Source organism: Phaseolus vulgaris, chromosome 2 (genome assembly GCF_051622355.1).
Source record: "Phaseolus vulgaris cultivar YP4 chromosome 2, ASM5162235v1, whole genome shotgun sequence".
Lineage (NCBI taxonomy): Eukaryota > Viridiplantae > Streptophyta > Magnoliopsida > Fabales > Fabaceae > Phaseolus > Phaseolus vulgaris.
In genome coordinates, this window is record NC_143499.1 from 42,942,519 (window position 1) to 42,958,060 (window position 15,542).

Consider the following 15,542-nt stretch of genomic DNA (forward strand, 5'->3'; position numbering starts at 1 on the left):
GATTCGTATCTTTACGCCCAGTCTGTTTTTGAGAAAAGAGAAAAATCTTGAAAGATAATGAGGATTATTGTAATTAAGCTGAAAATATTAATGTAACTACCTTTTCTTTAGAAACGTGTAACTGTAAGCCTTATACTACCAACTTTCAATGACCAAACTTTGGTCTAGAATTCTTCGGCATTACGATTTCATAATATTCTTCGAAAGAACGTTATAATGCATACTAATATTGGACGTCTGACCAGATTTTGTTTTCTGCGGGATTTGTTAGTTATCTTTTAGAGAACATCAACACATAAATTACTAAGCAAATATTAGGAAATTGATAAAAGTATAGAAAGGAAAGCACCATTATGCCTTAGAACATGGCATTCATATCATACACCAATTGTGATTCATGTGTTGCAAAACAAACCGAATGTGAGCAGAGGTAAAAAAATATCATATAATATTATAGCCCCCACCCATACCCTGAAAAACAAAAAAGGAAGAAGGACGCTAAGTGAGAAAAAAAAATAACAAACTCAGTGCAACCTCGTCAACTCTTCTACTCTTTTGCATAACTCCTCTACAGAAACATCCATTGCCTTGGAAATTTCATCCATCTTACTGCGGTTGAGATCAAGAAATGATTCGATCAAATCTCCATCTAAAAAGTTTCTGGCTTCAACAGTTTTCTTCTCATTGTTAAATGACCTCCATTGCTCATGGCTGAGTCCTCCAACACCTTTAATTACCTTCCTCAAATTTGACTGAAGTTTCTCCAAGAACACATATTGCTCGTGCGGAAGAGAAGCAATTACCCCAATAACACCATTAATGGTGCCAAAGATAACTGTTGGAATCTGCCCAACATCAGAATCTGGCAAGCGCATTACGAGGGAGCCATGCCGGAACCGATTAATAAATTCTCCAAGGTGATACTCACCAACCACTTCAAGACGACCTCGCTCTTCGTCAGTGGCACCTTCACTATTTTTCCGAACAGTAAACAGATTAAAATTATTTTCCGCACCAAGGTAAATGTCATCGTCAAGGATTTCAACAGCCGACATCCAATTTGCATTGTAGTCACGAGCTCTTTCCTCAATAGCACCTTCTTCATGCTAACAATAAACAACAATTTATCATTACTAAAGAACATTTTAAAATAGAAATCCGTCACTCATCCAAAACGATAAGCAGCACAACAGTTTGAAATTTGACAAAACCAGATATAAGTTTGCGTCACAACAAATAAATTTAACCAAAAAAAGACAGCATTCGAAAGGTTAGCATAAGACAAAAAAAACTTAGCTTCAAGACAATTTAGAAGCTTACCTTATAGATTAACAAGGAAATTGACTTCATCAGATCACCGACTACAATAAAATCTCCTCTAGTTTGCACATAAAGAGCTAGGATGTGTCCATGATGTCCACATTCAGACTGCAATTCATGGGTTCCATCATCACGTAGCACCCATTTGTACAGCTGAATTTTTTGATTAATAGCAGCAAGCAATTTACCATTAAATGCATTCAAGCAATAAACAGCTCCTTTTGTCTCCTTCTCAGCAATTAGCTGTAGTTTTCCATCTTCAACAGTAAAAACAAGAATTCTTCCCTACATGTTTTAAAATGGAAAAAGTAAGCAGGTGTCAGAAGCTTTTACTAGAACATGCTGAAAAATTACAAATTTATCAACTTACTTTGGTTGGTTCATTTTCCTCTGGCAATACATATGCAGTTCCAACACAGTAATAAACATTATTATCATCTGAGAATGAGCAGCTAATTATAAAGCAACCATACTCATATGTGTCAAGAGAGTAAGTTGATATGAACTCAAAAGTCTGGTCATCCAGTAAGCGGACAAAGTGCATTTCAGAGTCTTCTCCACTTGTTGGGTTGTATTTCAAACTACAAATAGCAAAAGTCCTGGAGTGCTCTTGGTGGCAGATACGCCGAGCATGCTCTCCAAGCGGTATAGAGCGAATATGTAGTTTTTGTATGTCATCAATGGTGCCAATAGTAAGCTCACCTTCTTTCGCAATTGCCAAACTGTTGGAAGTTATGAACAGTGTATTCAGTACCATCACCTTTACATTAATGCACAATACAAGATCCAAAAACAGCACAAGGTGGATATGTCAATAATTCTAGGAAGGCAAACTAACAAAAGAACCAAGATACCTGTCTGGAAAAGCAGCAGAATTGAAAGGACACATGTGACTCACTTCCTTCAGATTTACATTACTATAAAGTAATTTTTTGTTACTACTGTAGATCACAGTTGGCCGATCAGATGCAGCGAATACATGGGTAGTATTCTTCGAGGAGAACGTCCGTAGTGTAATGGGTTGTGTCCCAAGAGATACCTTTTTCCTATCTGTTAACTCGCCAGTACTTGTGTTCAGCATGAAGTTTAAGAGATGTCCATCACCGAGGGCACATAGCAAGTAAGATATCTGGAGAATAAAATTAAAAAAGTAACATTTGAGTAAGATATTTTTAACAAGGAAAATGCAATTAAACTTGTGAATTAGTAGTTTAGCCATCCCTAAATTAATCCTTGAAGGACATTACAAAAATTAACATGAGAAGAGTAAAAGAATATTAGTGTTGCTGATATATATCCCTAGCATTGGCTACATGTAAAATCCAAAACCTCCACTCCAAAGATTTAAATGAGATGAGCATTTCATGGTATTTCAGAAACAAAAGAACTAAGCAGAATGACAGAATAAAAAAACTATAAAGCACATGAAAAAATAATACAAGGAAAGCCTACCCCTTCAAAGGCACAAAGAAGAACAGAACGAGGTATGATCTCCCCTCCTAGCTGTTCCTTGGTGACGAGATTCAGGTCTGGAAGAGAAAAAATTCTAACACTTATGTCTGTCCACATTCCAACAGCTGCAAGCTGACTGTGATTGGGGTTTTCACCGATGGGATTTATGTCTAGACATGAAATCTCATACTCCAGTTGGGCATGTTTTACTTCTTGCAATATTCCATCTCCAATTTCCAGGTAAACTAAATGCCCTCCTCCTGTGGCCAACAACACCTGTATCAAGGTGTAATGATAGTTACCAATCCGACTGCAAATTCAGTGTGTATAGTCATCATAAAATCAAACATATAGATTGAAGGAAATTATATTAATGGAGACCTAGATAAATATCAAAGGCCAAGGATAGAAATTGTGGCCAACATTAATACTAGTATCTGTATACCAATTGACCCAAATTATGTTTGGCTGACAATCACAAGTATAAAACTTATTCTAATGAAAATTTGGCACAAATTATATTATTGTGTAAAATGTAGTCTGTAGCTTTAAGTGTATCAGAATCTAGAATTTTCTACCTTTTGGAAAGGGTCTTCCAGCTTTCAACTTTCGAGGAATTAAAATAAGTAAAAATTGTATGCAACTTGATGATTTAACTTTTTTACCTTCAACATTCCACTGTTATTGGATTATTGTTTTATGTTAATAAAAAACATAGGACAAACTAAATATTATAACATCTGAATTAAAATATCAAAACAGAAAACAGTAACAAAGTTATCAGTGTAAAACACATGCATGTTCATATAGATATTTAATATTGGAGCTTCACTGATCACAAAATCAATCCTGGAAGCAGGCATTAAGAAACTATACGCCTAACTAACATTAGCTGAAAACGTTCTTGAAATTTTTCATGCTTACAGAAGACAAAGTCATCACTCAACATTTTTAAACAACCATTAGCAGATGGTCAACGCTTGCAGAATCAACATTTTTTCAGCTGTCTTCCACTTTTTAGTTTTAAGATTAATCAAAGGTAGCATTTTTAGCATTCCACTTTCAGTAATTTTAGAGCTTTCTAAACACTAATTTCACCCAAATAAGCAGTGAATAGAAAAACATGGGCTCAACTCATTAAAACTAATCATAAATTGCTGCTCATGGTTCACCTACTTCCACCTTCCTGACAGCTAAAGTACATCAAAATCATTTCCATGTGAACAAGTAGGAGGGGAAATGTGACAGGCTCTGATCTGCCTCTACTGGGAAATGCAAGATTGACAAGGAAACCCATTGCAATTATTAAACCACCAAGCAAATATTTCCTATAATCAAACCTGGGTAGCATTTGCTGTAGCTACATTCACTGAATAGCCTGATGGTGCGAACCATTCATTGCGGAGCTCTCTAGTTGTGGAACTGACCAGTCTGACAGAGTTTGAAGTGACCTGTCGTAATGGTTTATTAGATAATGGCAGGTGACTGACATAAAACAAAATTAAATAAACTAAAAAAAGCATGGAGCAGAAGAGCCTCTATTTATGAACATTATTCAAAATTAACTACAAAGGAACATGCAGAACTTAGCTCGAGAAGCTTCTAGAATATTAATCCATTTGTATAAAAGTTTAAATTTTCATTTCTTTAAATTCCAGGTAATTTATTTAGGTGCGCAGAAGATTAAAAATCTCTATAATTTTATAGAAAACAAAAAAAAGGTTTTATTATTATACCAAAAAGGAAAAAATATGTATTAGTAATCAATAGGTTGTGAAACAGTTTGAAAATTAAAGGAAAGTAATCCTGAAAAAATATAAAAAGATGGCCTAACAGTAAAATTTGATTGTAAATCTATATCATTATGCCAAAACAGTTCTGCAGCCATGAATGGCTTTCTTAACAATGTTGTCAGAGAGATGTGGGAATTAAATTAAGAGAAGAAAACCAACATGGTAAGAAAATAAGGTAAGAACCTACTTGAACAAGTTGATTATGAACAGCATCATGGCAAAATAATGTCTGCACTTGAGAACAGAATCCCTCAATCTCAGTTTCTTCCAGCTCATCCTCAAGATTCATTGCTAAGATTCTTGTTTCACTGATAAAACTAACAACCAGAAAAGTATCAAAAGGATCATCTGTTGAGGATCTTAGTGACCACATTCCTTTGATACCTTGAAGCTCTACTGATGCCTGATCAAATACATGCATAAAAAATTAATATTATACAAGGAATGTGCTATTGATATAAAAAATCATTTTCTCTTTCCTTTTGAATATCTTGGGTGCAAATGTTTCACACTAGGGTGAGAGGAAGGTCAGCTGACCTGTTCATTAATTCCAATCCCATTACGAACAACGCGAAGAGAACCATCCTTGTAGGCTCCAGAGCAAGTTACAACCTGACCTTGGCCCTGCCTCTCAAGGTCTACCACACAGAAGTCAACAATAGGCCCCAAATTGACATACCTTTCCAGTACTTCCACATAAGAACCTTTTGCATCAGGCTGCAGATTTAGTTTTATAAGCTGTGCATTTTACCATAAAAAATTGTCAATATGTTAAGTCTGAATATGTAAGACTAAGTATTAAGCATAGATAGGCCACAATAAAATTCAAAGTCATCAAAACAACATGAATAGAGGAAACGGTGAAGAAAACACTCAGATATTACAAATGCTTCGTAATACAGATCCGTTTTTCCCTCCCTTAATGTTACCAAGTAAAAATATTAGAAAAAAAGAAAATATCATTTGAAAAATACTTAATTTGGGTGTACCAGCTCCTACGTGTATTGACATACTGCTTTATGTTCTTACTAATTAGTATAATATTGCAAATGCTTCCTAAAACAGATCCGTTCTTTCCCTCCCTATCTTATATTACAGAGTAAAAATATTAGAAGAAAAGAAACTATCATTTGAAAAAGGCTTAATTTTGGTGAAGCAGCTCCCTCTAGTCGTCTTACTGCTTTATGTTCTTACTAATTAATATAATATTATACTATTTAGGTGAAACTATTTTTTTTCCTTTTTAAGGAATTTGGAATTGCGAACATTTCTTATTTATACTGCTAACTTATGTTTGGGGTTTACTTAAACTAACACAACCTTGCCATTTACCACATAAACAAAGCTACACTCTCTGTTAAGCTATACTTAAACAAGTACATCTAGAGTCAACTCACAAATCTGAATACAATTAATAAGTACTCAACCCAACATAACATACAGATTCCATATTAGATAAATATAATGAAACAAATCAGTCTGCATACTCGTTCAAAACCAGTACTTGGGAAGACAGAAATTTGGAAATAACATTTTATAAACTCGCAACAAAAAATTATTAAGTAATTTTCTAGTTCATTAGCCCACCTGTGAATCTCCGTAACTTGAACCAATGTAGACGAATGCATTATCCAGGTATGATATTGTAGATGCAATGGAAGTCTCTCCAAGGGGCTCAGTTTTTAGTCCAGTAACCCTACAAAACAAATGTAAATGATAAAACAATAAGATATAACATAAATACAGATTGTTTATTCAATGAATATGCTGATACCCAAGACAGTAATAAATCTGTTAAGCCAACATGAAAACGAGAATGAGATTACATACTTTTCTTTCTCATGGGTTATTACAAGTAGGCTAAGCAACCCTGTATGATCACCAAGTAAATATCTAGAACCATCAGGATCAACTCGTCCATAGGCTTTTGTAATTGACTGAAAACACATAAGGTATAATTAAGATTGAAGGGAATCCAAAAACATGTATTGTATAAATATCATGAAAATCCAAAAAAAAAAACACAACAGATGATTTAAATGGAAGAAACAAAAAACTATTATTTAACATACAGGTCCGAATGGGATAGCCTTGAAAGCATTAGCACTGCAGTATACTATGGTCTCTTCTCCAATAATAAGCACGCCACAAAGTGGCGGGGGAACTGGTATCAATAAATCAGCCCCATTATCAAGATTGTTCTGGGACCATGGACCCTCAACAAAATCTTTATCCTTCAGTGCAACCTCATATGTTTTAACATGACGAGCATCTTTATTATCCTGTCATAATAAAATATAGTGTCAAAGCCATCAAAATCAAAATCGGTAAGCAAATGACAGATATGTTTCCAACCAAATGCATTGCATAAAGGACATGCAAAAAAAAAAAATGCATCATACATTTTTATAGATGATAGAATCATAGAAACATAGAATACACAAGATATGCTAGAATATGAATCTGTCCAGTCATAAACTGAGACTACAACAGTACAACTATGAAATCAATCTCAAACCCTCTTTGGCACTCGTTAAATTGTCTTATACCTGTGCCAACCAACAATTCTAATACATGTCAATGTGATGATTACAATTGTGTCACTTATAAAACACAAGTTACATACAGAACTTGCCTGTAAATATGATTTTAATCTTCAGTGCAATACATGCTAAATTAGAAATTGAAAGTATTTAAAAAAAACGAACAGGGTAGGTACTATAATGATTCCAACTTGACTGTACAAACAATCTTTAGACCATATGTAGGCAGGTCTACTACAGTAAAAATATGTGTGCATAATCCCCCCATAACAAATTTTGGGGCAAAAGACACCTTAAAGTGTAGGCATTCTGGTCTAACTAAACATGCCGATGGACAGCTTACACTAAAACCAGCCACAGAAATTTAGCCTCCTTATATAAAGCTCCTAATTCCTAAATGCATGTAGTGTGGACCCAAAGACTAAAATAAACGAGCAGAGGAAAGAAAGAAGCAAAACATGATAACACCGCAGACTCAATCTATTCCATCAATGTAACTAATCAACTAATAACCCCAAAACATTAGGTAGAACAGGAATGCTAGCAACACACTCTAACATACTGTTTCTAACACACTTAATTATTTGTTAAAATTTATTGAAAAATACAAAATAAAATAATTCATTAACTAAGAGGGACCCACCAAAATATGTGAATTCCAATCAATTTCAACCAATAGTAAAGAGAGTATTCAAACATGTAATACAAAATGTGTTGCCAGTCTTCCTCATAGGTAGAATAAAATTAGAAACCTGGTAAAGAACCACAATGGTTGGCTTTGAACAACCATAAAGAAATTTGATATCCAAAACTTGGAGCTCCTCAAGCCTGAAAACAAATAAATTATAATTGAAATAAACTATATCAGAAACAGAAACAAAAATGGGTAAGACAAACTAGGGGTCGAAATTACAAGAAATATTTCTAAAAATACTTGCAATTTAAAAAATGTCAACAACTGTATGTGTTTTTATTTTAAATTTTAAGTTCAAACAAGGGTTCGAGAAGATTTAGGTGCAACAATCAAGATAAGATTATTTTAATATTATTGTAAGGATTGCTTGTAATTGTATGAACTGTACAAAAATGAATACTCTCATTTATAATGAAAAAGTGATACACTAGAAGGAACAAAATCAATAACTAATAATGAGAAATATTTGAATAGATATTTTCATATTTGATGTAATCAAATCATATTTCCCTATTTAATGTAAACAACTCATATCTTAAATGCTCCTCTTCATGTTGGAGCATATGTATCATTAATGAGACCCCTTGAGAGACTTTGTGAGAAATGACAGTCAATTGGTTACTCAATAATGACAGAGATTCATGCATTAATTTAATGCAACTGTATGAAAATGAAGTGCTAAAGAATCGATGGCAAAGGGCATCGATTGGCTTAGTCAAGAGGTGGTCAACAAAAAAAGCAGATCCAATTGTGAGGTCACATCAAAGGTCTGAGGATTCATTCAGCTATAGAAAAGCAAAAAATGCTTATTAAGGGCATCACAACTGCTACAGAGCAAAATGCTCAAAGCGTAAAACTGCTAGGAGGGTGTGGTGGCCATCGAAGAGAAAAGAAACTTTGACAGCACAGCAGCGAACAAGGAATAAAAGTGTAATGGGCACGGTGAAGGTAATGAAAACTGCATCCAAACACACAAAATCTTGCTTAATCTACAATTTTGGTTCTCTCCATAGTCATCCATGGACAAAATTGCCTAAGTAGAATCATAGAAGACATCGTGGATAGGATTGTGCAAGTGGACTCTCTTCTCACATTTGCACAAACGAAAGTTTTTATATAGTCTTAAGGGGTTTCTGTTTTGGGCTAGTGAACCTCAAATGACAGCCTAAATAGCCCAACACCCACTCCTAAATTTAACACGGTTATATATGAAAAAAATTACATTATAGAGAAATGAATAGTTTCTAACTTAACCTCTCATCCTCTCCATACCAAAAAGTGACAACGTATTTTGCTTTCACAACTTGGTCTATGCTCCACAACTACAACAGCTAGACTTGGTGGATTCTCCACCGCTCTTCTCGTCGTTGTCCTACTCCAAGGTATCCTTTTGTTCTTCAACAACTCCAGATTTTGATCTATTCATGGACAGGGGCGTCTACGTGTGATCCCTACAAATGTGCATGGCGACTTGTGAAAAGGAACTAGCCTCATGGACCCATTGAGTACTCCATTGCTAAGAGATGAACTCCAGATCTAGTGCTTTCCAACAATGAGTATTGGGTTCTGCGTCATTTGATGAGACGAAGCAACCAAGTGTTTGTTAAGACTTAAGGACAACAGTGGCAGATGGCCAATGACAGTGGCTAACAGCAGACAACAATGAATGCACCAAAAATGACAAACAGAACGGGATCAATCCACTCTGATACCAACTTAAGAATGGAAATATGAAAAAATGTTCAAGAGCTTAATTATCTCTTAGTTGTTCCATTCACATATATGGGTTCTTAAATCAATAAAATTACAAAAAGGATATGATGATCTACACATAGGTGCTAGATACGTAATACAAAAGATGAGGTAACCTATTCTAACAAGTTAACCCCTGCACATAAGTTAAGCAATTTTGACAACATAAAAGTTATGTTGTGCTCACCCACCATGTCTTGTGTTGACATGCAACAACAAAAACGAGTGGAAACAAAAAAGAAGCATATACTTGAAGTTGCTCGAGGCCTTGTTCCAAAATATGGAACCAAATTATCTTTGGGAATCTTAATTGGAACACATTTGATCAATATTATGTATAGCAAATTGAACTTGAAAACTTTTGTTGTTTTCACAAGTTTTTCTTAAAATAATAGACTCTTGATCACTTTACTTCTAAGAATATTTGGGTAACTACTTACGTACATACTCATGAACCAAATAATTAAACTTTAACCTTAAGCAAAAGTGAGTTTGCAAGCTATCCTCCCAATCAGAAAGGATACAAACGCTTTTAAAACATAATCAATTATGCATTACTTCTAAACAAAACTTCAGTTAGCAAGAGAATTATGCTATATATAAATATATACATATATATATATATAACGTTTAGAATTTGTTTATTAATTATTAATATTTTATTAATCTATGTTTTATATTATAATAAAATGAATAATTAAAATAAATAAAATGAAATAAAATAATGTAGATTTTGATATTTTGTGAAAATATTTTAATTTATTATTTTAAATATAATTTTTACCAATATTTTATAATTACTATTTAATTTAAAATTTATTTTAATTCTAATTTATATTTCTAAAAATTATTTCGTATATTAAATTATTTTACAATTTTTTTATTTTCACATCATTTAAATCAGTTACAAACTTTCCATTCATTTCTCTACACTTTCCGTCAATCCAAACAACATCACTTTCAGCTCTCTCTTCTTTTTCACTTTCTCAAATCCATCCTTCAATCTAAACAAAGCCTAAATCTACTTTTGCACTTCTGGTTCAGACCCTTGATATAAACACACATGCGTAAAGATCTATTGAGAGCAAGAAGTTTCTCAAGCACCCTTTTCAAAATCTTCTATTCTCAACCCCAACTTCACAGCAAACACCATCTGTTATTACACTGTTTCCATTATGTTCTCTCTTTAACATAACCTTTTATCCATAGAGAGTACCCAAGCAATTGGCAAACCCACCCTAAAAAACTACCTACTAATGGGGGAAAACCAAACACTTAAATACTCCACCAACCATACCGTACTACTTGATGTGGTACCTAGGCACCCATAATACCTAAGTCTTTATTCATCCCCCAAGATGCATATGAAGCCTCATCATTAATAAAAAGAAGCATTTCTACCTAAATAATAATTTCTTTAAGACAAAGATATTTGAAACCCAAGGGAAATGAGGTATGTCATTTGCCTGACCAGGAGAAAGTTGGATTTTTTAAAATCATCTCGTCAATTATCCATAGATTAAATCAACTAATAAAAGTACATTCATACTTCCCTTCGTTTTTTTCAAACAAAGATATACCTAAGTTCACTATTGACCCAAATCCTTTATGCATGAGATGCAGAAACCACTTCCAATCTTATGTAAAGACACCAACAATATCTAACTTGACATAGGTTCAGAGTTCCTTCTTAGGACTGTGGTGACTGGTAATCATTACTCAACGTCATGGACTTGGCTACTAGTACTACACTTATGCATACCTGGCAAAGGTCAAATTATAAATAGAATTCATGTGTAGACCACCAAGAGAATAAAAAGAATTACCTTATATTAAATGCTTCCTTGAGCTGTCCTTTATTGTCAAAGGGAATAACCTGTAATATCAATGAACAGTGAATCATTCAAACGCTATGACACTGTAAACCAAAGCATATTGACATTTGAATATAAAATTTTAGGATAGTGGATGAGAAGTTATATACTTTGAACAAACCATCATACAAGTGAAGTCCAATCAACCTACAATCAGGATCAATAATGCCAATCTGCAGAAAGAGAATGGAGAACAGCTGAAATGCACTGAACAACTTTCATATGATCCTAGACTTATCATTAATGTTGTTACAAATATCAAAAGTTAAAGAATACAATGACTTCCAAGCTTTAATGGTAAATAGTAATAAAATAATTTAAATACCTGACCGTTATCAGTGGGACGTCCTATCCGATCAGAAACATCCCCCATTGCCCTGGATGACAATAAATTTGAGAATTAAACTGATAAACAAGACAACCATTATGGCCCTTACTGGGAATTCAAATTTTTAATATAATATACAGAAATTGAAAGCCTTGCTGATTCTTTGAGCTATTTTGGCTCACTATTTTCATTTGTTTTCAATTTATAGGAGGATTTCCTCCCTTGCCCTACATGAATATACTCTTCCATATTTAAGTAGCAGTGTAGCACACATTTAAGTTAGGAATCTGGGGTCCCATTCTTATTTTGACTTACAATTCCCAACTTAACTCCACCTCCAAAGTCCTGTTTGGGTCTCAAATGACCCAGACAAGACCTATTCAATTAAGATAAGGAAAGGTCAGGATGAGGAAAACATTCAAACATTTTACTCATAAATTTTGAGCTTGTACATTTAGGACACTACTCAAGACCACAAAGTTATCCGGAAATAATCCTACTCAAAAGAAAGTAAAAGAGGCAGCCTAATGCCCGAGGTTCAGTCTGGGAGGTCAAGCGTATGCAATTTACCAAACTAAAATTTCCCTTCACAATTTCTAACGGACACTAATATCCTTCTTCATAAGGAAAGCTATACAAAACATATCAATCTGGATTTTCTGGTCATGCAGAAATGACATGCTATGTTAAGTGCAAGCACATAGAGAATACATGTCAGAATCGTAGTTTTCTCCCCATTTCTTCATTCAACAACGTCAGAAAGCTTAGCAGTAAAAGTATTACTAATGAAGTAATTAATCTATTAACAAGGATACAGCTTCAAAGTTACAAAACTCTCTTTTGCGCATTGCATATAAAGTTACCTATTCTGGCTAATTGGATTGTTGCATTACAAAATTCACATTGAGATTGTTAGCACCCCAGCTGACAGTTTATATGCCCCAAAAAATCGTAATAATTGGTTAAGATTAGAAACAAAGTGGATTTCAATCCATTCAAAAATAATCCTGAGCATGAGCAAGTCCACTCCAAAGGAAAAAAATTGTTGCTTCCTTACACATACCGGGTAACAAGCTCAGAAGTCTCAGAATCCCATTGAAGAACACAAAATTTGTATCTTTCAGTTGCGATAAAGAGATAATCCTGTGTTTCACCCTGTATGAGACCAAAACAAGCAAAAAACAAATTACGAAAGGATAAAATAAAACTAAAACATTAGACAACAACTCAAGACACATGGATGCTTTTAAATTTCTCACATGAGGGCGGAAGAGTTCAAGCGTAGCAATTCTTCCATATATCGGCACGTCCAACATAGGCTGCAAAGATAGGTTTCAGTTTCACATTTATCCGATTCAGTTACATATGCATCAAAAAATGAAGAGAACAAAACACAAACAACGCATATTGAAAGAAAATGATTGAAACAAGTAGCGTATGAACGGAAGAGCGCAAGAACCTGCAAGCCCTGAGGCGAGAGCAAGTGAATCTCGATGCGCGTGCATTTCCTGATGAAGAAACGAAGTGAAAAGAAGAAGATGAAAAAACCCTAAGAGAACAAGAAAGGGAATAGATGAATACGCGATAATGAGGTTGAGGTCTTGAGGACTGGTGAAATTGCCGACGCAGGAGTGAGTGACGTTGGTGGGTTTGTGAGCTGTGACAACGTAGTTCCATATACTCATCGTTCTCTTCTCTTCTCTGCTTCCTCAGAGCACGCACTCTGCTTCTGCGCTTCTTCCCAATTGAATAGGGTTTGGGTTTGGGTTCGGTTCGGAACGATTAACCGCTTAGGGCGCTGTCAAAGAACGCAACAAGAACCTCACTCACACAGACACTCTCTTTCTCAGACCCTCGAGCGGCTTTCACTTTTGGCTTTTGCCCTCGTTTCATTAAGCGCCAGCTAAAGTGTGAGTAACTAAGGTTTTTTTTTTTTTTCTAACTTGTTAATTTATTTATTTTTTGTCCTCCATTTTAATTTCCTCATTATACACAATAAATTATTTAAAAGACTTAAATATATTTTTGTTTTTGCAAAATTTATGGATTTTATTTCTATTTTCAATATATTTTCCAAATTTTTACCTGGATTTTTATTTTATTTTTAAAATTGATATCTAAGTCTTTTTATTTCATTATTAAAATACTGTTTAAACAAATTTAAAAACAAAAAATAAAGTAAAAAATTAGAGACGATAAATTTAAAAAATATTATAAACTAAGATTAAAATTTGAGCATTTATCATGATCAGACACGTATTTAAGTTTATATTTTGTCCTGTTTTTTTAGTGGCATAACCATCTTTAGTTTAATTATTGTTTTATTGCTGAAATTTAGAGCTAATCCGGTTTTGGTCTTCCGTATTTTAAAATATATATATATATTAAATTTTTAGTCTAAGTTTTTGGAATAAAAAATATTTTTTTAAACTATTTTTAGTTCCTGACTATTAAATTTGAGAAACTAAAACTATGTTTTTTTCTCTGAGAGATTAAAATTGTGTTGTACAAAATTAAAAATATTAAAGTCAAACTTATCACAATTTTGAAGTATTGCATAGTTAAGCTAACATTTTTAATATAAAAACCCATAAAACATAGTGCACTCCTCTCTTTTTGTTTCTATACAGAAAATTGAACATTTACAATATTTGGAAAGGAGGAGGGAGGGAGATTATCACCCCTTCTCCTCATTACAATTAAATTAATTTATTTATTTTTACATATAAGATTACATTTGATTGAGTTTCAAACTTCTCAACATTACAGCTAAAACAATTAAATTACATTAGATTGAGTTTCAAAGTGTTTGATGTTAAAAAATTGTTTAAAACTAATATTATTATTTTTTAAATGTGTTGAATTTATAAATATTATGTATTATGTCTAGGATCGACAAATAAAATTGACCAAGAGTCAAAAGTTTGACTAGGAAGGTGAATGTCATTTTGTAACAATATCAGTAAACTAGTAACGTTCAAGTTGCCGAATGACCGGACGGTCTAATGGCAAAATGGAGTCTGCATCCTAACAAACGGATAAGAGCATTAAATCTCATTAGGGATTGTAAAACATGGTTAAACAACCATTGGGCCTAGGTAATCATTTTGTGCAAATAAAGCCCAATAAGAACAATATAAATATAAGGGGTTCCTCAAGGTGAAGGGGGATGTTATGTTTGATTCTAATACTAAACCATAAAAGTGTCTTTCATTGACTTGACCATTAGAGTATTTTTATTGGTTCTCACCCTCTTGGACATTTGAAGAAGTGAGGACAAGAGTGATTCAATATAGGATATTCGATCTCAGACAAGTTGTAAGAAATTTGCATGTTATTATGAAATTTATTTAATTTTTGAGAAAATATGCATTATTAGTAGATCATGTGATGGAGAACTATCAAGCTACCACAACTTTGGGTTAAGAAGATTGAAGAAGATAAAGTTTTAATTATAACATCCATTTCTAAGAGTTTTTTTTTTTTTCTTAGTCTTGTAAATTTGTATAGAGGACTAGTTTGGTAATTTTTTAGTAGAATTTAACTAGACTTGTACTTGAACCATGTATTGTGTTTATTTTCATGGGTCATGTATTGGACCAATTAGAATAGGGTGTAAATAATTTTTTATTTATACAATAAAAAATGTGTAATTATACTTTTTTTAATATTTTTGTCCATTCATTAATTATTTTACTAATTAATTTACCAAATAATTCTAATTAATATATTAGTTTAGTAGTTCAGAATTAATAAATTAGAACTAACTAGTTTTTGTAAACAATG

At 33.3% G+C, this 15,542-nt stretch overlaps 1 protein-coding gene across 1 annotated transcript; it reads right to left on the bottom strand.

Annotated features, from left to right (window-relative positions):
* Nucleotides 1-300: 300 nt before the first annotated feature.
* DDB1A (damaged DNA binding protein 1A) lies at nucleotides 301-13,681 on the bottom strand. The gene is made up of 19 exons (XM_068614211.1): nucleotides 13,338-13,681; nucleotides 13,216-13,264; nucleotides 13,016-13,075; nucleotides 12,820-12,911; nucleotides 11,754-11,805; nucleotides 11,539-11,601; nucleotides 11,381-11,430; nucleotides 7,861-7,936; nucleotides 6,638-6,847; nucleotides 6,396-6,502; nucleotides 6,153-6,261; nucleotides 5,103-5,303; nucleotides 4,753-4,968; nucleotides 4,113-4,223; nucleotides 2,773-3,048; nucleotides 2,175-2,449; nucleotides 1,691-2,042; nucleotides 1,321-1,605; nucleotides 301-1,106 (listed from the first exon to the last, which is right to left on the bottom strand). Exons 1-19 carry the CDS (start codon nucleotides 13,439-13,441, stop codon nucleotides 525-527), a joined length of 3,270 nt encoding a protein of 1,089 aa, XP_068470312.1. The 5' UTR covers nucleotides 13,442-13,681; the 3' UTR covers nucleotides 301-524.
* Nucleotides 13,682-15,542: the final 1,861 nt, after the last annotated feature.

Coding starts and splice junctions, on each gene's coding strand:
- DDB1A (XM_068614211.1), bottom strand. CDS start 13,441: ATGAGTATATGGAACTACGTTGTCACAGCTCACAAACCCACCAACGTC. Junction 6,848..7,860: donor CCATTGTGGTTCTTTACCAG/GTTTCTAATTTT, acceptor TTATTATGACAG/GATAATAAAGATGCTCGTCA. Junction 4,224..4,752: donor TTCATAATCAACTTGTTCAA/GTAGGTTCTTAC, acceptor CCATTACGACAG/GTCACTTCAAACTCTGTCAG.